The 20,769-nt window shown below is 39.7% G+C and overlaps 1 protein-coding gene across 5 annotated transcripts in view; it reads right to left on the bottom strand.

Moving 5' to 3' along the window:
- Positions 1 to 20,769, bottom strand: part of LOC124623201 (vascular endothelial growth factor receptor 3) — a 512,828-nt gene that overhangs the window by 33,345 nt on the left and 458,714 nt on the right. For all 5 annotated transcript variants that reach the window (XR_006980681.1, XM_047149015.1, XM_047149018.1 and 2 more), the window contains exons 17-19: positions 12,329 to 12,553; positions 10,142 to 10,310; positions 4,238 to 4,377 (exon numbers count right to left, since the gene is read on the bottom strand). Coding sequence is in view for 4 of the 5 variants with exons in the window: in XM_047149015.1 (XP_047004971.1) it covers positions 4,238 to 4,377; positions 10,142 to 10,310; positions 12,329 to 12,553 (534 nt within the window). In the remaining variant the exon portion in view is untranslated. The remainder of the gene's footprint in view (positions 1 to 4,237; positions 4,378 to 10,141; positions 10,311 to 12,328; positions 12,554 to 20,769) is intronic.

Genomic DNA, 20,769 nt, shown 5'->3' with positions numbered 1-20,769 from the left:
CTGCTCAGCTCGCTCCTTTAAAGAGCGAAAGGTGGGGGGATAAGTTGCAGTCGCAGAGCTCTTAGCAAAGTGCGCAGCAAGGTGTTAAGCAATGGCGGCAGCGTCCGTGCAGACAGCGCCGTCCAAGGAGATCCCAGGGACACCCAGAGGGGTCTGGTATCCGCAAATCCGCCGGATACGGGACCACAAGAGTGAGGGGGAGACACGGGAGCCCAAGGAGGAGACATACCTCTCCCAGCACTCCTGCTTACGCCGTGCAATAAGACGACGGGCCAAGGCACGAAGCCTCTTAAAGGCGATGAGGGTCTCGAGAGACGGGTGCCGCCTATGACGCTGGAGAGCCCGTCGACGGTCGCGAATAGCCTCAGCAATCTCCGGCGACCACCAGGGTACAGCCTTCCTCCGAGGGAGTCCCATAGAGCGGGGGATGGCAGCCTCGGCCGCCGAAATGATGGACATGGTTAAGACCACGGACCACCTCGTCAAGTCACCCTGTGGGGGAGACTCAATGGTTGCAGCTGAAGTAAGAGCCGGCCAGTCAGCCCTGTGGAGAGCCCAGCGGGGCAGGCGCCCAGAAGAACGACACTGGGGCAGTGACAAATAGATGGGAAAATGGTCACTACCACACAGGTCAGGATGCACTCTCCAGTGGAGGGACGGGACAAGTCTGGGGCTGCAAAGAGAGAGATCGATGGCCAAGAACGAGCCATGGGCCACAGTGAAATGCGTGGGAGCACCGGTGTTCAAAAGGCTAAGGTCGAGCTGAGCCAACAAATGCTCCACGGCACGACTGCGGTCATCGGAGACAGTCCCAGCCCATAGACGGTTGTGGGCGTTGAAATCTCCCAGCAACAAGAAAGGTGGTGGCAATTGGGCTATCAGAGCAGCCAGGACATGCTGCGTGACGGCACCATCTGGTGGAAGGTAAAGACTGCAGACGGTAACAGCCTGTGGCGTCCACACCCAAACAGCGACAGCCTCTAAAGCTGTTTGTAGAGGAACAAACTCGCTGTGAAGAGAGTTAAGGACATATATGCAGACGCCACCAGACACCCTTTCATAAGCTGCCCGGTTCTTAAAATAACCCCGATAGCCATGGAGGGTGGGGGTTCGCATTGCGGGAAACCAAATTTCCTGAAGTGCAATGCAGAAGAAAGGGCGAAGGCTGATAAGTTGTCGGAGCTCAGCTAGATGGTGGAAGAAACCGCTGCAGTTCCACTGGAGGATGGTATTGTCCATGGATGGGAAAGGCGTGAAGGAACTGGGGAGGCAGATTATGCCTCCTGGGCCCCTGCTGCTACTGAGTCACCATCTGTACAACAGCCATCCATTGCGTCCGAGGGACTGGCGAGATCCAGGTCCTCAGCAGACGCCAGAATCTCCACCTCATCTTCGGATGCAGAGTGAGAAGGTTGCGGTGGGACAGGTGCCACTGCAATGTCAGTATGCTTGGGAGCCTTTTTCTTGGTCTGCTTTGCACGCTGTGCCTTAGGTGGTTCTGGCTGGGAGGGCCGCACCGGGTCAGTCTCAGGGACTGAAGACGACCGTGACGCTCTACGACCAGCGACCGGTGGTTGTTTCAGATACTTGCGGGTGTCTGCTGTGCCGCTGGTCAGAACTTGCGAAGGGAGGTCCCCAAGGGACCCCTTCCTTGCGAGAGTAGCCGAATAAGTCTTACGCTTCTCCGGCTGGGAAGGGGGAACTGATGTCCCCAATTGTTGGGGGGGGGGGGGGGGGGGGGGTGTTGCTCCTGAAGTAGATTGAGCTGGAGCAACAGGTTGTGAAGTGCCCCCCACAAGCAAGGGGGCTGGTGGATGCTGACCGATCTTAGAGCAGAGTCGTGATGATGGGAGAACCGTCATTGCAGCAGCAGCAGCGTAGGTTGACGTCATTGCCACAGGATGGAGCCGCTCATATTTCCGTCTAGCCTCGGGGTAGGTCAGGCAGTCCAGGGTCTTATATTCCATTATCTTCCTTTCTTTCTGCAATATCCTACATTTCGGCGAGCAGGGGGAATGGTGTTCTCTGCAGTTAACACAGATAGGAGGCGGGGCACATGGAGTATCAGGATGCGAAGGACGTCCACAATCCCGACACGTGATGCTCGAAGTACAGCGAGATGACATGTGCCCGAACTTCCAGCATTTAAAACACCGCATCGGAGGAGGGATATATGGCTTCACATCACAACGGTAAACCATCACCTTAACCTTTTCGGGTAAGACATCACCCTCAAAGGCCAACATGAAGGCACCGGTGGCTACCTGATTATCCCTCGGACCCCGATGGACGCGCCGGACGAAGTGAACACCTCGTCGTTTGAGGTTGGCGCGTAATTTATCGTCGGACTGCAGAAGAAGATCCCTGTGGAATACAATACCCTGGACCATGTTGAGACTCTTATGCGGCATGATGCTAACTGAAACATCCCCCAACTTGTCACAATTGAGCAACATCCGGGTCTGGGCAGAGGATGCTGTTTTGATGAGCACAGAACCAGAGCGCATCTTGGACAAGCCCTCCACCTCCCCGAACTTGTCCTCTAAATGCTCCACAAAAAACTGGGGCTTGGTTGACAAACGATTCCCCATCAACTCGTGTACACACAAGGAACCGGGGTGAATATTCTCCACTGCCTTCTTTTGCCATACGTTCCTCCCATTGAGTGGCCAGGGAGGGAAATGATCGTGGTTCGTATTTCCTGCCGTTGAGGTTAGACCTCGATCGCTTAGAGACTGCTGGTGGAGGCCCACCAGCGAGAGATGATGTACCACGCTTCATTGCGGGTCATCCGCCCTGATGCCACCTACTCCGACCAAGGGCCCTCCCCACGGCACCACCCAGCCGCAGCAATAGGCACCTGGCAGGATGGCCATTGCCAGGAGTCCTGATGCCCCAGAGAGATGGGCATCTACTCCTTGGCATACGTGGGGAGTTAACGGCACAGGCATCAGTAGAGTGATCCCTGTGTTGTCAGGGAGCTACAACCAACAGGGTACATGGCGGCCCCACCACAACGGACTGGCTACCGTGCTGGATCTTAGGTGCAAGAAAGTCCAAGGTCGTCGTCGCTGTTAAAAGCAACACTGCAGGGCGCAGCGTGGTAATCGTACCCAAGAGATGGAAAACGAGCGGGACACCACTGCAACGACGAAAAAGCCGGCTAAAGGTCTCAATGCACGACGGGTACAGTGCACCATGTAAGGCGCCCTTCCCCAATTGGCTCGCTCTTCGAAATAATTTAGAAAGATGGAGGTCAAACCCAAGAGGGGACCATCACAAAAGGCCGAAACATTTGAGACTCCTTCTAGTCGCCTCTTACGACAGGCAGGAATACCGGGGCCTATTCTAACCCCCGAACCCGCAGGGGGATCCAAAGCAGTAATCTCTGTCTAATCTGGATGTTAAACTGCAGGTCTGTGAGTATGGCAATCAAAGATCCTGTTACTTATTTCCTTATCTACGTGCACTGCTGCAGACATGAAGTTATAATGAGATAGAAAAGAGAAAGAAGGAACTAATATGAAGTTATAATATAATGAGATAGAAAAGAGAAAGAACTTTCCAATCATGAGTCCACCATGTATTATAGGCCTATCTGATGTTGCCAGCTCGTGGAGAAGCAGAAAATGAACTGTTTGACAATGAGTGCAAAGAATGTTTTCTGTAAATCTGTACCAACTAAAAACTTATCTGATTTTTATGTTGACATGATGATTGGAAAATTGAAGTGTCTTAAGCACTGTAGATGCTTCTTAAATAAAGTTAAAATTACTTGCTCAGACATGTCACAACTCATGATAAAAATTACAAATGAACTATGCAAGCAGTCCTTGCATAGACACTGATACTGATGTCTGCAACAACACCTACTTCTCTGTCTAAAGCAAAATATATCTTTACATACTGATATCTGGTATGTTACTTATGCATTGCCTCTCAGCATTTCTTTGACACTGAGCATCAGGAACTTTTTTTTCTTTTTTAGTAACCAATCCTAGCTCAATTTATGAATAGTCCTCTTACTATTGATTCTTCCTCTTTGAGTACTTTTCAAACAGTGCCACTGACACACACACACACACACACACACACACACACACACACACACACACACCAACTAAATGTTGTCCCAAACTATGGTCCAGAAGGCACATCAGGTTCAGGAAAGTATTTTATAATGATAATGCTAATTCACAGAAAATGTTTTTACAATTACTGTTCGTAATAAACTTACCAGCTGGAAGCATGGACACATGATCAGCTTCACTGCCACTGCTGTTTGAAGATGGTACCATAGCACCTGCTGCTCGATAATCGACAGCTATGTCCCCTCCAGAGAGACTGTTTGTGAAGGAAAGTGCTGCATACTTCACCCTGGGGAAATTATGTTGTTTACAACTACATGCATTTGGAAGTCGATAAATTTATTGCAAGGTTGGAGTATTTTCGAAGTGGCTGAAACATCAGTCACTGCTCCTCACGAGCAGCTGTGAAACACCATCTTTTGCAACAAGAACGGCACTCATGGGGGAAAATAATAATAAAAATAATAATTTTTGCCGAAAATGAATTATTCATAAGGAAGGGAAACTTGAGTTTAGTGTATCATTCAACAGAAAAGTTGCTTCTGATGCTCAATTTTTTGTGTCATTCAATATTATTGCTGTAAGATAAAGATAATTACCACGACTGGTAATTACCACCACTGGTAATTAAAACTGATGGCACAACAGTGAACAAAGGTAAACTTTTTTAATTAATGAAAGACTGCTCCCATTTGCTAATAAAGATCATTTGACACTCTACATCACAGTTTGATTTTCAGATCCTGTCAAAATTGGCATGAATGTGAAGGCCAAAACCAGTCATGAACTTCAATAAAGAATATGTCAGCAACTGGAGTGATGTTTCATTAACTGAGTGTACAGTTGCAGAGCAGCACTCTCTGGACATGGAGAAACTATCGATTTTTCACATAATATGCTTCTACACAATTTGATTAAAAAAAAAAGGATTAAAGAAATACAGGGCACAAAAAACAACTGAGATCATAAATGCCCATGTCGTAACCTTAAATTACTAATAAGAAAATGAAGTTAATAGTGGCTATACACTAAGCCTAATTGACAAAAGACAAGAGCTAAATATAAAGATTTCCCCATGGAGAAAAGTCAACAAAAATGCTGTAGACACACTGGAGGACCCTAACCAAGGATTAAATATCCTTTACCATATTGCTAGGATGGAGAAAAAATAATAAACAAGCGGCAGCCTGCGCATCATTTCCTAAAACGGCTGATAAATCATACAGCACTCACAAACTTGAATATAAGCAGTTTAAAAAAGAAAATTGGGTCAGGAAATTGCAAACCGTCACAGCTGGATGACAATTATCACAAAGTGATAGGGGATCGCCACTTAAAAAATGGCAATGGCTAAAAGGACAGTACGTAATAGGCAATCTAGCAGGAAGTAACGCATAGGACATTAGGGACTGGGAACCGGGTGGAATAGTCAGGTAACCCATGTGAGAGGACCGAAAAAGTTTCCTGTCAAGCATGGACTCCAGGAATTTTGTAGTTTCAGCGAAAGGAAGAGCAACAGGCCCAAGGCGTAAAGGTGGGGGAAGAAACTCACTGTGCCCCAGAAATTCATACAAATGGTTTTGTCAGTGGAAAATCGAAAGACATTTTTGATGCGCCATGAGTGAAGACGATTGAGACATCGCTGAAGATGCCGCTCGATGCGACAAGTATGTGGGGAACAGCAACAGATCGCAAAGTCGTCGATAAGAAGGGAGCTCGAGATGCCTGGCAGGAGACAGTCCATAATAGCATTAATGGTGATAAAGAGGATGATGCTCAGGACGGAGCCTCGAGGCATCTGATTCTCCTGGATAAAGACATCGAAGAAGGCTGAACCCCCATGTACCTTGAAGACTGTTTTTCAAAAATTCCTGAAGATAATAGGGCAGGCAGCCCCTGTAGCCCCACAAGTACAGAGTGTGGAGGACACCAGTTCACCAGCAGGTGTCACAGTCTTTCTCCACATCAAGAAACACAGTCACAGTCTAGTATTTCGGCAGAAAACGATTTGTGAAATTGGTTGACAAAGTGATGAGATGGTCAACTGCAGAACAGTGTGCATGAAATCCATGTTGTGTAATGGTTAAGATTGTGAGACTCGAGCCACCATAGCACCTGGTCACAAATCATACGTTCCATCACCCTGCAACACAGCTGGTGAGAGAAATGGGGTGCCAGCTAGAAGGAAGATGTTTTCCTTATTAGGCTTAGATACAGGTATGACGTGGCTTCATGCCGACGCCCGGGGAACATGGCACCTGCTCAAATGTGGCTGTACATACAAAGGATAAAATACTTGCCCACAAGAGAAAGGTGTTTCAACATCTGAATGTGAACTTCATCCGACCCTGGAGTGTAAAACTGGGAGGAGGCGACAGACGGTCAAGCTCGCTCATACTAAAGGCAGCACTGTAGCAGACAAGTCAGAGAGGAGAAGGATATCACTTGAGCAGCCTCCACTCATTTCCAAGGGAGGAAGGCAGGGTGATAGTGGGTGCAGCTCGAAATCTCCACAAAGTAGTGGCCCAAAGTGCTGGAGGTAGCTGTAGGGTTCACAATGACATCATCTAACATGGTGAGGCCACAAATCAAGGAATTAACTTTGGTCCACAAGAGCTGATAGAGGTTGCCCCCACATAACGGAAGAAGGAGTGAAACTGTTAAAAGAACTAGTAAAGGATATCCAGCCAGCATTTTTATTATTCCGAATAATGTAGCCACACAGTGCATGCAGCTGGTTAGAATGGATACAGTGCACCAGTGTAGGATGACAGTTAGAATCGTAGAGAGCATGCCTCTGCAAGCAAATTGCACCGTGGGATGCCGCAGTCCCCCAGGGGACCAAGACATGGTGCAGTAAAGAAAAAATGTGAGGTATGAAATATCCTGTGGTACAAAGGACAATGTTTGTAAAATATGCTACCTTCTTTGAAGGTCATTGAGGAGGACTAAAGCCTCCAATCAGCCTTAGAAAGCTGCCAATTTGGATTACACTTAGCTGGCGTAGGAATCAGCAAACAGATAGTGTACGGGGAATAGTAGCTGAAGTACAGTCAGAAAAAATGGACCACGCGTGATGACAGTCCACCATCTCTGTGGAAATGATAGCACTGTCATCTAGCAGCACAACTGCAAGCAAAGGCTCAGCACAACTGCAAGCAAAGGCTCAGCACAACTGCAAGCAAAAGCTCAGCACAACTGCAAGCAAAGGCTCACCACAACTTTGGAATCCACCAAGAAGCTGAGTCATGATAAAGGATGTGGAAAAGTTATATTATCATTAAAAAATAAAAACTTCTGGGAGGGATGGGATACCCACTAAAGTGCTTCCAATAGAGTGTGGCATAATGGCACCTCCCCTAACTAAAATATTCAACCCGTCTTTTGAACAGGTATACTTTCCCGACATTTTGAAGCATGCTGAAGTCAGACCCCTGTTCAAGAAAGGGCTATGGGAGGATGTGGGAAACTATTTCTATTTCCATTCTTCCAGTCCTGTCAAAAGTGTTAGAGAAAGTAGCTGCAAACCAAATCAAAAAATTTATTGTAAAATATTTCAAGTAACTAATTTGGATTTCAACTGAGAAAAAACACTTTGGATGCAGTGAGTATTTATTGAAAAGATAGGCAAGTAATTGGATCAGAGGAGTAAAGCTGCAGGGATCTTCTGTGATCTCAAAAAAGCATTTGACTCCATGAACCATGACATGCTTATCTACAAATCAGACAAACACGGGATTAACGACAATGCTCTAATTTGGCTATCATCATCCTTACACACAAAAAAAAAAAAAAAAAAAAAAAAAAAAAAAAAAAAATATATATATATATATATATATATTTAAGGGTAACTATCACCTCAGCTGCGGTGAACTATTATTGTTAATGGAGTACAGTATCACAAGGCGTGCCTCAAGCTCCATTTTGGGGCCAATCCTGTTCCTATTCTACGTAAATGACTTACCCTAAATATAAATCCCCTATCAGTTCTGTTTGGAGATGATACTTCTATCTTAATTGAAGATGATAAAGCAGAAAAAATTCCAAACTCCATCATAAGGACACTAAATACATTACAAAGCTGGTTACAGTTAAGTGGGTTGAAACTGAACATTGCAAAAACCCACTGGGTACATTTCAAAACCAAACATTTGAAATGAGTGGAACTTAAAATACAACATAACAATCAACCTATAAAAGAAGTTGACACAGTCAAATTCCTGGGACTAGATGTGGACAAGAACTTAAGCTGGAATACACATGTTGACTTCTTATCAAAAAAACTAAGCATTTTTGCATTTGCAATGCAAATACTAGAAAATTCCACTGACTTTAGTACTCAAAAAAATGCTTATCATAGTTATTTTCAATCTGTCATTAAATATGGGATAATTTTTGGTGAAGTTCAAGTAGTGTATCTTGAATACTGAAAATGCAAAAGAAAATTGCCAAATACTTGTGTACAGTACAGCGAACAGAGTCTTGTCACCCATTATTTCGGAAACTGCTAATTCTAACTGTTCCCTCCATATACATTTATGAAATTACTGTCTTCCTACACAACATACAAAAATTATTTGAGGAGAATAATTTTAACCATACATATAACACAAGAAATAAAAATAAATTTTGTGCTACTCACACTCCAGTTGAAATTATATGCACATACTCCACAGGGGTATATGGGGATGACAATATATAACAAGTTAATGGGCAAAAACATATTTAATATGAAGCCAGAAACTTTAAAAAAATAAGGCTGCAGCAGATTCTGTGGGAGAAATGCTACTATCCAATAGAAGAATTCATAGATGATGAAATGATCATTTGAGCAAGGGGTAATGGAGTGTTAAATTTTATTGTACATATGTATAGCAAAACTGTATTATTATCATGATGCTGTCTGTAAACATCAGCTGTTCTTTGTTTATGGTGTAATTTTACCACAATTTGACATTTCTCCTGTACCTGAATCAAATGATTTAGTTTATGTACATTATGAGACAAACCATAATTCACTGTAATTCTGACAACATTCAAATGTAAAAATGTATGTTTTGTTATCAGTACATTAATGAAACATTATATTTTTGTGAGAGTTTCTACGATGTTCAAACAGGACCAGATAGATACACCCCTTAATTTCAACACAAACACTAATCATAACCATAAAATCCTTCCAATTTATCCTAACTGATGCTTTAAGGCCATTCTTTGTAACAGTGCAATATTGTTACCATCTTTTTGTGCTATCTATACCCATTTAAATTTCTGTTAATATTGGAAATCTAGGAAAATAAGTAGCTAATTTTCTATTTGCTTTAAAGGTTTAAGAAATAAATTTCGAAGGTGAGACATGAGAAATTTCATGTTCATGTCATAGCAAATGAATGTCAAAGAACACACAAAAATGTAACAATGATGTGTGAACTGTATTAATTTGGGTAAGTATAAGCTGCTGATTTATACGAATATTTCTCAGATAACAGTTTCAAAGCATGAAATTGATATACAAAACTGAATGTGACAAACAAACAGGGATAGACAAATCAAATCTAATTACTGATAAGGCATGTGAAAATAGTAAAATACCAAGATGCTTACAATCTTGAGTCATCAGAAACAGATATTCCTTCAACTAAAACTACAGAAAATGACAAGAAGGCGAAAACTATTGAAGACAGTAAAAGGGATTACAGAAAGGGATTTATGTCAAGAAATAAATGGCCAACTTAGAAATCGAGCCATGTAGGAAATTAGTGAGGACACCAGTCATTGAAAGCATTTGAATATTTTTACTTATTACAGAAGTAAACAGAATGTATGGAATAAACAGAATGTATGGAACAAACAGAATGTATGGAACAAACAAATATGAAAACCAACAATTCCACAAAATAATTTTGCAGTTTCAAATAGGTGATAATGGGGACTTGCTTATTTTCTTTCTGCCTAGGTCTTATTCACAATATCTTCTTGCAACATGGACTGTATCACTATTCATTTTCACACAGTTATAAACAGAACCTGTTAACATTTAAATTAAACATTACCTGTTCTTTTTATTAAATGAGTCAGCTCTTTCCAGTATCTCTTGCCCAATAGTTGGATCTACCGTTCCTGTTTTTGGATCTATCTGGTCAATAAATTCATCACGATGACGTAAAAGGTAGTTGTGCAGATTTCCAAATCGGCAGTATTCCACTATAACCAACAGTTCCTCTGCAATGAAAGGATGTTATCAATGCTCCTCATCATCACCACCACCACCACCACCACCACCACCACCACCACCACCACCACCACCACCACCACCACCGTTCCTTTAGAATAATTCCCTGAAAGTTTTTTTTATGGCTGAAGTTCCAAATTTTAATGACCTCAGTTTCTTCTGTACAAAGAACGAGTTTTACTTTAGTATTTGTAATGCATGTGAAAGCAAGCAGAAGTTTTCTAAATGTTTGCTAATCATGTAAGTGAGGTGTGACTTCAGTACCAGCTCACTTAATAGGGTGTGGGAAACTGCCGGAAAGCCACATCCAGGCTAGCTGGCACACTGATTTAACATGACAGCTGTCCAGGCGAGTTTTACTTTACTGGTTTTAATGGCGACAAATTAAGATTTTTGAGTTGCTATATCACTTATTAATTATTATATCAAGTTCAGAAAGAAATTACAGTCTTATTGATAGTTCTGTATCTTTTAAGTTCTTGCTACCCTTGGAAATTCCTTTGTTAATGTTGCCATTCTGTGCCATCCTATATCATTGTGTGACAACCTCAAGTATATCTGAAATTCTAGCAGGAACTGCTTCAGTTGTTTTCCCTGGAATGTACTATCAACAGACTTCAATAGCAGTGACACTTCCTGTTTCTAACCAGACTCTCTTCACATTATTGTCAATATTAACGTAACATATGAACTGCAAGAAAGTCAGTGAAGTAATACAATGGTTGCTTTTTACCCATTTCAAACCAAGCCTGATTATTCCAAGCTGACATACAAAATATTCAAGTTCAAATGTGGATTGGCATTTATATTTTTTTAATACAAAATTACAAGAAAAGACGTTTGCATTTGTGTGAAAAAGTCACAGGTACTTCACAAAATCTCACGTGCACATTACACTCCATTGCACGATCATGCAATGGGAAACAAACATTGAGCCCAAGGGCACACAAACAATAATGAAGATTCCCTAGGTTTGTGTGCATATAGGAGGTAGCTGTGATCGAGCAACAAACATTACAATGCATTACTTCACCTTCCTTACACAGCTGCACAATCTATTTTTTCCAAAGCATAATCTCACAAGTAATGTTTAACAAAATGATTCAATGTTTATTTCCCTTCAATAATAAGCCTCCCTCTAGATTCTTCCAGAACTGCCTGAAATTTTAAGAAAATTCAGTTCCCTGAGAATCTGACGTATCACCATCCAATAATAAAAATAATATATAAATAAGGTGTATACTGAAGTACAGAGACAGGCATCAACAGAAACTGTGCAAACATTAATACATAACATTCTCATGCTGAAGCTAATAAAATTTCATGTTGGACATGGTGTCTTAATGATATCACCACAGAAGCTTTTATCAAACTGTGCTAACAAATAGAGGCCATGCACCAGGAAAGAGTATCAAAACCAACTGTATTAACTGTTGTAAAATATGTCTCATTTATCACTGTAACTTATATTTTTACCTATTTGTTTGCTGCCACCATTAGCAGCAAAGCATATTAGCACAAACATTTAAGTTACAAAATTAGGTTTGTTCTCAAGAACCTACTGGAATGCTTAATATTAAAAATTACAAATTTTGATATAAATTAACTCAGTTCTACACTTTCTTTTGCTAGGTTTTGGTACTCTAAACATAAATTTTGATATCAGCTCTATTTCTAAGGCAAAACAAACAACTAAATATTTTTAATCTCAGAAGGGACGTTACACAAGAACCTCTTCAATTTTTTATACTTACAGCATATAAAAATATTTCAACCATTTAAACAGAGTTGCTATTAGCTAAATAAATAGCACATAAGATTGTAATCATGCAGTAGTTGGTTCAATTTGTGCGAAAAAGTTTACCATTTCAACTAATTTTCCACTGCCACAATCATTTGAAAATAACAGCACACAAATGTTCAATGACAAAATTTGCAAATAATAATTTGGACTAAAACATCCCAATTTCAAAATTAATTTTATAGTTCATTTAGAAATAGTACTCACTCTTCGTTATGTTTGTTGTGCATGCTCCAAGCAAGTTTACAACATTCAGATGCTTTCCTAGATGTACCATTATTTTGAGTTCTGATGCTAATGCTTTGATGTACGTATAGTCAGTGTTTCTTTTCACCATTTTAACTGCTACTGTTGTGACAGGTTCTTCTTCCAAGATGCCAAATGCTTCTGCCTTCATAACAACACCAAAAGCTCCCGAACCGAGCTGTTTGCCTACGAATGATAAATAAAGGAAATGTAAGGTAACAAGTGGGAATCACTGATCAAAAAAACTGCCAGAAATATTTATTTCAACAGCACCAAATGAATTAAATTGCAGAAAGTATTTACCTAACGTAAGAAAATCTTATTCAAGGGACTCACAATGAGGAGAACCTCCCAAACTTATGAAATAGGTATCCTATTCTATGTTTTTCTGGCAGGTTTTAAAGCTTTAATATGTTTACACAACATGAGAATTAACACATGTAGATTTAATAATCAATCTACATTCTAGGGTACATGAAGGCTTCAACAATGCAGATGTAGTAAAGAATTTCAACGCTCAGTATAATAAAATATGCTGAAGTTTAGTAGTATGCAACACACTCATGATAATATGTATGTGAATTTGTTCTGTTAAGAAACTCAGTGAAGAAATTAAGTAATTGTCCATGAATCAGCCATTTGGGCCAGCATTATAAGTTGTCCGTAAGAACTGGCCCCTCTTTGGTTTTCTTCATACTTACAGCGTCTGAAGGCCAGTGCATGGCCATCTGTTTCTAAAACCGTAATTGCCATATTTTTACAGGTGTTAAGGTGATAAGAAATAAACGCATCAGGGTCGCACTGACAAAGCTGTGACTTCCATTCCCTTCAATGATTATCAGATGTGAGTCACTACTACGTGATGAAAGTGAAAACATGTTCCTAATTGCTTTCTTATTTAAATATAAAGGTTCACACAATTTAAAATTTGTTACATCTGCGAGTATACAAAGATGTATATGTACCAATATGTACATTGTAAATACCTTCCTCTCCATGTACTGCGCTCTAATGAACCATAGACATTAGAGGATTCATGTCACTATGACTGACTGGTACTTTTAATGCATGCTAATACAGGTTAATTTTAATGGCATTAATACATGCCTGATGTATGTGTAGTAGCACCCATAAAAGCAGCAGGTATAATTTCAACTGTGATTGTGCCACATCTTTTCAAAAATTTTTAATAACCAGTTACATTGTTTTAGACCTGTGTCTGAATGCCAATTTAAGTAGTGAATATTTGCCACAGTTTATTTTTTTCCTTTATTACCTTGGCTTCATAATGTAGTTTCCAGCAAAGTGCACTCTGAATCTCTAAACAAGAAATACGTGTCTTGATGTTTAATCTTAGAAGGTACCCAACCAGATAGTTTACATTAACTGTACACAAACTACGTACTCCATTTTTTTGTGTAGCAATGGTGCTCTACACAGCCCAATATTTGTAATGTGTGGCCCTTGGAATTACAGAGTCTAACATATTTAATGAAATCAATATCTTTATTATACCTTAGTTCTCTGTGCAGTTCACTTTTCCTTAAACTGGAAATTTTTATGCCCTGGGTAATCCACTTTAATTTATTTGTTATTTTATTGCTGCAAAGTGGAAATGTTTCATTGAAGATACCAAGAAAACTACTTAGCAATTTCTCAAGGTTTCCATCACCTAAGTTACAACGATCAAAAGACCATGTTTTCACTTTTAGCTTCTCACAAAATGTTAGCAAGTTTTCTTAGCTAAAGTTCCTGCTCATATTGATTCTCATAAGTGAAATGTTCCTGTCTGTCTGTGGCAGCTCAATGCACAACGCACAATCATCTGAAATACCTAAATCTACACAAAATTTATACACATCTTCATATACATAATTAATTATATTGCTGACTGCCCGTTGTCTCTGGTAGATTCAAAGAAATTCAATTTGAAACCATATTTCTTTACCAAGCCAGTGAATCTTTAAGTGTGGCTACTCTCACATGTGTATCAATATTAAAAATCAGCAGCCATTACATTTTTTTTTTTCCTCTACAAAGGTCTTCTAGCATGATTTGAAGCTTAGATAAGAATAGTTCTATTGTTGGTGTCTGTGGAGTTCTCTATACTTATAGTAGTATAACATTTGCTAGTGAGTCCACCATTTCTACACAACAGCTCTCAAACTCATTCTTCATTTACATAATTAATACAGTTTCTGGTCTCATAATTTATATCACTATGCAGAAGCATACATGAGCCTCCACATGACATGTTTCTTCTGCAAAAGCTACTTGCTAATCTGAGGTTCTGTATTTTGTTTAGAATTTTAATTATGTCCTCAGTACACCAGTGCTCATGTAAACAAACAACTCTAATAGTTGCACATTCTGACAGAATAATTTCCAATTCTTCTATTTTGGAGATTTTATTGTTCGAAGCATCAGTGTTTAAACCATTTTTATTCCAGGGGATAACGTATCTACTTTGACTATTAGTTATGGGCCTTAACATATTTCTTGCCAGATAATGGTTTGGTTTTGTCTTTCTTAATGCTACACCAATTTTTTCAACCCCATCACTACTTATCACTTTCTCTTATTTTTTATGATCTGGCAAATACTTATGAACATCTTACTGATACTTTTGAGTCCAACCTATTCAGATGTAGACCATCTTTGGCAAGACACTTTGCACTCAGAAATTTACTAGGATCAATAAAAATGACTCTTAGTTTATTGAAGTGTTTTTTCAATATTGCCATTTATTCTCTGCACATAGGTGTCACTCACTGATCTCCTGTATAAAATGCCAGTTATTATTATTATTATTATTATTATTATTATTATTATTATTATTATTATTATTATTCTGGAATTTGAGTAGTTTTCTGGCTGTTCGGATGAGGTTCCTTGTGTGGCTTACAATTTCTTCCTCGCTGTTGTTTCAATGCGAATTTGTTCCCACATGGATAAAAATACCTTTTGGATTTCTGTTAAGGGAGAATGCAGCACATACACATGAGTTTAACACATTGTTTATGTGTGTATGCAAATGATGCATCCTTATTTCTGGTCGAACATCAATTTCAGTCCTATTATAATGATTCTTTCTGGTTTTTTTTGTGTACATTACATTGGTCCATTTATATTTGTTTGGTTCTTCTGTACCTTCAGTTTCATTCGTAATGGCGGCTGAATTTTTTCGGGGTTTGTCAGTTGTATCACTCTGCGTATTTGGCTATGTAGGTCCATCTAGTACTGTGCTGCACATGTTAGTGCTGTATTTATCCATATTTGTTGTTTTCCCTTTAATGAAGGTCAATCTCCTGAAGTTGGACCATTATGGAATACAGGGGTAGTTCACAATTGGTTCACGTCTTACTTTAATAACAGATGGCAAAACGTCATTCTCCACAGTGTTGAGAATGGCTATGATGTTGGGCCTGCATGAGGCACCATTAAATGGGAGGTGTCCCAGGGATTAGCGCTGGGGCCACTCCTGTTCCTTATTTATATAAATGATACGCCCTCCAGTATTACAGGTGATTCTATGATATTTCTGTTTGCTGATGACACAAGCTTCGTAGTAAAGTATGTTGTGTGCAACACTGGCACCGTTTCAAATAGCGCAGTTCGAGATATAAGTTTATGGCTTGTAAAAAATAAGCCAAAGCAAAATCACAGTAAGAGTCAGTTTTTTGTTTCTAACACACAATTCAACAAAACCCGATGTGGAATTTCACAAACTAGGCATACGATTAGTGAAACTGAACAGTTCAAATTTCTAGGCTTCAGATAGGAAACTGTCATGGGAAGTCCATGCTTAGGATCTTGTTCAAAGAATAATGCTGCCATTTTTACTATTCGAACCGTATTTGAAGTAAGCGATAGTTCAACACAAAAAGTTGTCTACTTTGCCTATTTTCATTTGCTTATGACATATGGTATTGGAAAGTCGTGCAGTTACTGCTGAATCCATTTTCAATAAGGTACCCCAAGAATTCAAAACATCTTTAGAGTAATCTAAGCACTTTCAAATCAAAACTGAACAGTTTCCTCATGGGTCAATCCTCCTATTCTGTCGAGCAGTTCCTCGAAAAATTAAGTTGATCCTCATGTTATATTGTTGATTGTGTTTACATAAATTTATGGCTTGTCTTTTTTTGGGTTCATACCATTTTATTTTATATTTTGTGTGTTATTATTTTTATGTTGTAATTTCATGTGACCCCAGAGAGTACCTTCCACACTGTACCCTTAAGAGTATGCATTTCACGAGCAAATTGACAAGTGTTTATTGCTGGGTGACGGGCCACACCATCCAAAACCATCTTCTCGATGTCTGATGTTCAGACATGTCTTTGATGGTAACCTTAGCCTCCTCTCTCTGGTGTGAACAACCCCATCTCTCATAAGCTGGTATCCATAAAAAATGAACTAATTCCAGTTAGGATGATGCCTGTTTGACAAGTGTTCTCTGTAAATCCATACTGCTTTGTGGGCACTAAACCCTGCTGCACCATATGTTATATGCATGTCTGTAAACTCTTGTGACGAGTAATGTTCTCATCTCAATATAATCACGTGTGGAACCACTATCACCTGTTTCAATTTGACCCAAAAGGTTTGAGACATCCTCTAAGTTACATCTAATATAAATTTAAGTGATAGGAAGCCCTTCCAGAAAGAATTTCTCTGCAGACTTACATTACACAGAAGTGAAACATGAATGTTATACAGCAAAGGCAAAAAGAAAATAGAAACTTTTGAAATGGGCTGCTACAGACACAGTCTAAAGATTTGTTGGAAAGATTGCTTATGTAATGAAAAGGTACTGAATTGAATTGGGAGATAAGGGAGTCACTGTTCAGAACAAAGACTGGTTTGATGCAGCTCTCCATGCTACTATCCCACCTGCACAAACCTTGTTATCTCCAAATAATTAATGCAACTTGCATCCTTTTGAAACTGCTTACCGTATATGTCTCTCGGTCTCCCTCTACAATTTGTACCACCCACACTTCCCTTCAGCAATAAACTGATGATTCCTTTCTGTCTCAGAAAGTGTCCCATCAACTGATTCTGTCTTTTAGACAATGAAGGCCACAAATTTCTTTTCTCCCCAATTTTGTTCGGAATTTCATTAGTTATGCAATCAACCCATCTAATCTTCAGCATTCTTCTGTAGCATCACATTTCAAAATATTCTCTTCTCTTCTCATCTCATCTGAACTGTTTATCATCAATGTTTCACTTCTGTACAAGGCTACACTCCAGATAAATAACTAAGACTTCCTAATCTTTAATTTATATTTGATGTTAAGAATTTTTTTTTCTGAAGAAACGCTTTTCTTGGCATTGCCAGTCTACATTTTACATCCACTCTACTTTGGCCATCATTTATTTTACTGCCAAAATATCAAAAATATCTATTACTTTTAGTGTATCGTTTCATAATCTAATTCCCTCAATATCGACTGATTTAATTTGACTACATTCCATTACCTTTGTCTTGCTTTTGTTGATATTCACCTGATCTCCTCTTTTTGAGACACTGACCTTGCCTTCAACTGCTCCTCCAAGTCCTTTGCTGTCTCTTGACAGCACTACAATGTCAGCAGCAAACCTCCATTTTTATCTCTTCTCCCTGAACTTTAATTCTGTCTCAAGTTTTTCTTTGGTTTCTGTTACTGACTAGTCAACACACAGACCGAACAGCAATGTAGATATGCTGCAACCCTGTCTCACACCATTCTCAGACATGGCTTCTCTTTCGTGACTTTTGACCATTATAGCCGCTGTCTTCTTCTTGTCGTCTTCTCGCTGTCTTCTTCTTGTTGTAAATAACCACTCACTTCCTGTATTTGATCTACTAATTTCAAAAGTTTTGAAGAATGTACTCCAGTGAATGTTGCCAAAAGCCTAAGTCTTTAAATGTTATAAACATAGGTTTGTCTTTCTTTAACCTATCTCATAATATAAATCGTAGGGTCAGTATTGCCTCGCATGTTCCCACATTCCTCTGGAACCCGAACTTTTCTTCCCCAAGGTCAGCTTCTACCTGTTTCTCCATTCTTCTGTAAATTACTCATGTACGTATTTTGCAACCATGATTTATTAAACAGATAGTTTGGTGACATTCACACCTGTCAGCACTTACTTTCTTTGGAACTGGAGTATTACATTCTTCCTGAAGTCTGAGGGTATTTTGTGCACTGGGTGGAGTAGTGGAGTAGTTTTGTCTTGGCTGGCTCTCCTAAGGGCATCAGTAGTTCTGAAGGTATGTTCCTACTCCATGGGTCTTGTTTTGACTTAGGGCTTTCAGTGCTCTGTCAAATTATTCTCACAGTACCATATATCCCATCTCATTGTGTATTTCCATTTCCCTTTCCATCATATTGCCTTCAAGTTTACCTCTATATATTCCTTCCAGCTTTCAGCTTCTCTTCTGTTCTTAGTACTGGTTTTTCATTTGAGCTTTTAATATTTGTACAAATACTTTTCTTCTCTCCAAAGGTCTCTCCAATTTTCCTATCGTCAGTATCCATCTTTGCACTAGTTATAAATACTTCTATAGACTTGTGTATTTCTCCTAGCTGTTCCTGTTTAGCAATTCCACACTCTGTCAATTCTGTTTTTTAGGCACCTTTATTCCCTATCACACTTTTTATTTGCTGCATTTTATATTTTCTCCTTTCATCAGTTAAACTCAATATCTCATATTGTCCGAGTATTTCTGCTAGGTTTTGTCTTTTTATCCATTTGATCTGCTGTCTTTACCATTTCATCTTTCAAACCTACTCATTCATCTTCCATTGCATTCTTTCCATTCAACTGTTGCCTAAGGTCTTCTCAACAATCTCCAGTTCTTTTAAATTATTCAAATCCCATCTCCTTAACTTCCTAACTTTTTGCAGTTTCTTCAGTTTTAATCAGAGTTTCTAGCCGATAAATTGTTGTCAGACTCCACATCCTCCCCTGAAAATGCCTTACTGTGAAAAACCTGGTTCCAAAATCTCTGTCTTAACATTATATAATCAATCTGAAACCTTCTGGTGTCTTCAGATCTCTTTCACATATACAGTCTTCTTATGCAATTCTTAAACCAAGTGTAGGCAGTGATTAAATTACACCCTGTGCAAAATTCTACCAAGCAGTTTTATCTTCCATTCCTTTCTTCCTTTTCCTATGATCAAATTCCATTCGTCACAACAATTAAAATTTTCCTCTCCCTTAACTATGTGAATAATTTTTTTTATTTTGTCACACATTCTTTCAGCATCTTTGTCATCAAGCTAGGTGGCATATACACTATTACTAATGTGGTGGATGTTGGCTTGATGATCTTTGTTACAATAATGTGTTCACTGTGCTGTTCATAACAGCTTACCTGCATTCCTATTTTTTTTATTCATTTATAGACCTATTCCTGCATCATCCCTACTTCATTTTGTATTTATAACTGCATGTTCACCTGATCACAAGTTCTGTTCATCCTGCCATTGAACTACACTAATTCCCACTACATCTGAATTAAACTTTTGCATTTACCTTCCTGAATTCTATAAGCAACCTACCTAAATTAGGAATCTAACATTCCATGCTCTGATCGGTAAAGTGCCAGGATGTCCTTCCTGATGACGAAATGCCCTTGTTTAGTCCATGCTCAGAGATCCAAATGGGTGACACTTTACCTCCAGAATATTTTACCCAAGAGGATGCAACCATCATTAACCCTACAGTGGAGCTGCATACCCCTCAGGAAAAGTAATAGCTGTAGCTTCCCCTTGCACTGAACGTGTGTGTGTGTGTGTGTGTGTGTGTGTGTGTGTGTGTGTGTGTGTGTGTGCGCGCGAGCGAGTGAGTGAAAAAGAGAGAGAGAGAGAGAGAGAGAGAGAGAGAGAGAGAGAGAGAGAGAGAGAGAGAGAGAGAGAGAGAGAGAGAGAGTACCCGTCCTTTTTTCCCCCTAAGGTAAGTCTTTCCGCTCCCAGGATTGGAATGACTCCTTACCCTCTCTCTTAAAACCCAAATCCTTTCGTCTTTCCCTCTCCTTCCCTCTTTCCTGACGAAGCAACCGTTGGTTGTGAAAGCTTGAAATTTTGTGTGTTTTTTTATTGTGTCTATCTACCAGCACTTTCCCGTTTGGTAAGTCGTGGAATCTTTGTTTTTAATATAATTATAGATTTCTGTAGTTGTATATATACATTTGGATGTAGCTGTATTGCGTTGATGTACTGGTGTATATTGTGTGATATGACTCCTGTAGTTGATAGTATAACTGGTATGATGTCAACTTTATCCTGATGCCACGTGTCCTTGACTTCCTCAGTCAGTTGGATGAATTTTTCAATTTTTTCTCCTGTTTTCTTCTGTATATTTGTTGTATTGGGTATGGATATTTCGATTAGTTGTGTTAATTT

The sequence above is a fragment of the Schistocerca americana genome, chromosome 7, assembly GCF_021461395.2.
Source record: "Schistocerca americana isolate TAMUIC-IGC-003095 chromosome 7, iqSchAmer2.1, whole genome shotgun sequence".
NCBI classification, from domain to species: domain Eukaryota; kingdom Metazoa; phylum Arthropoda; class Insecta; order Orthoptera; family Acrididae; genus Schistocerca; species Schistocerca americana.
The sequence above is the reverse complement of the archived record's forward strand: the minus strand, read 5'-3'. Positions and strand labels throughout refer to the sequence as shown.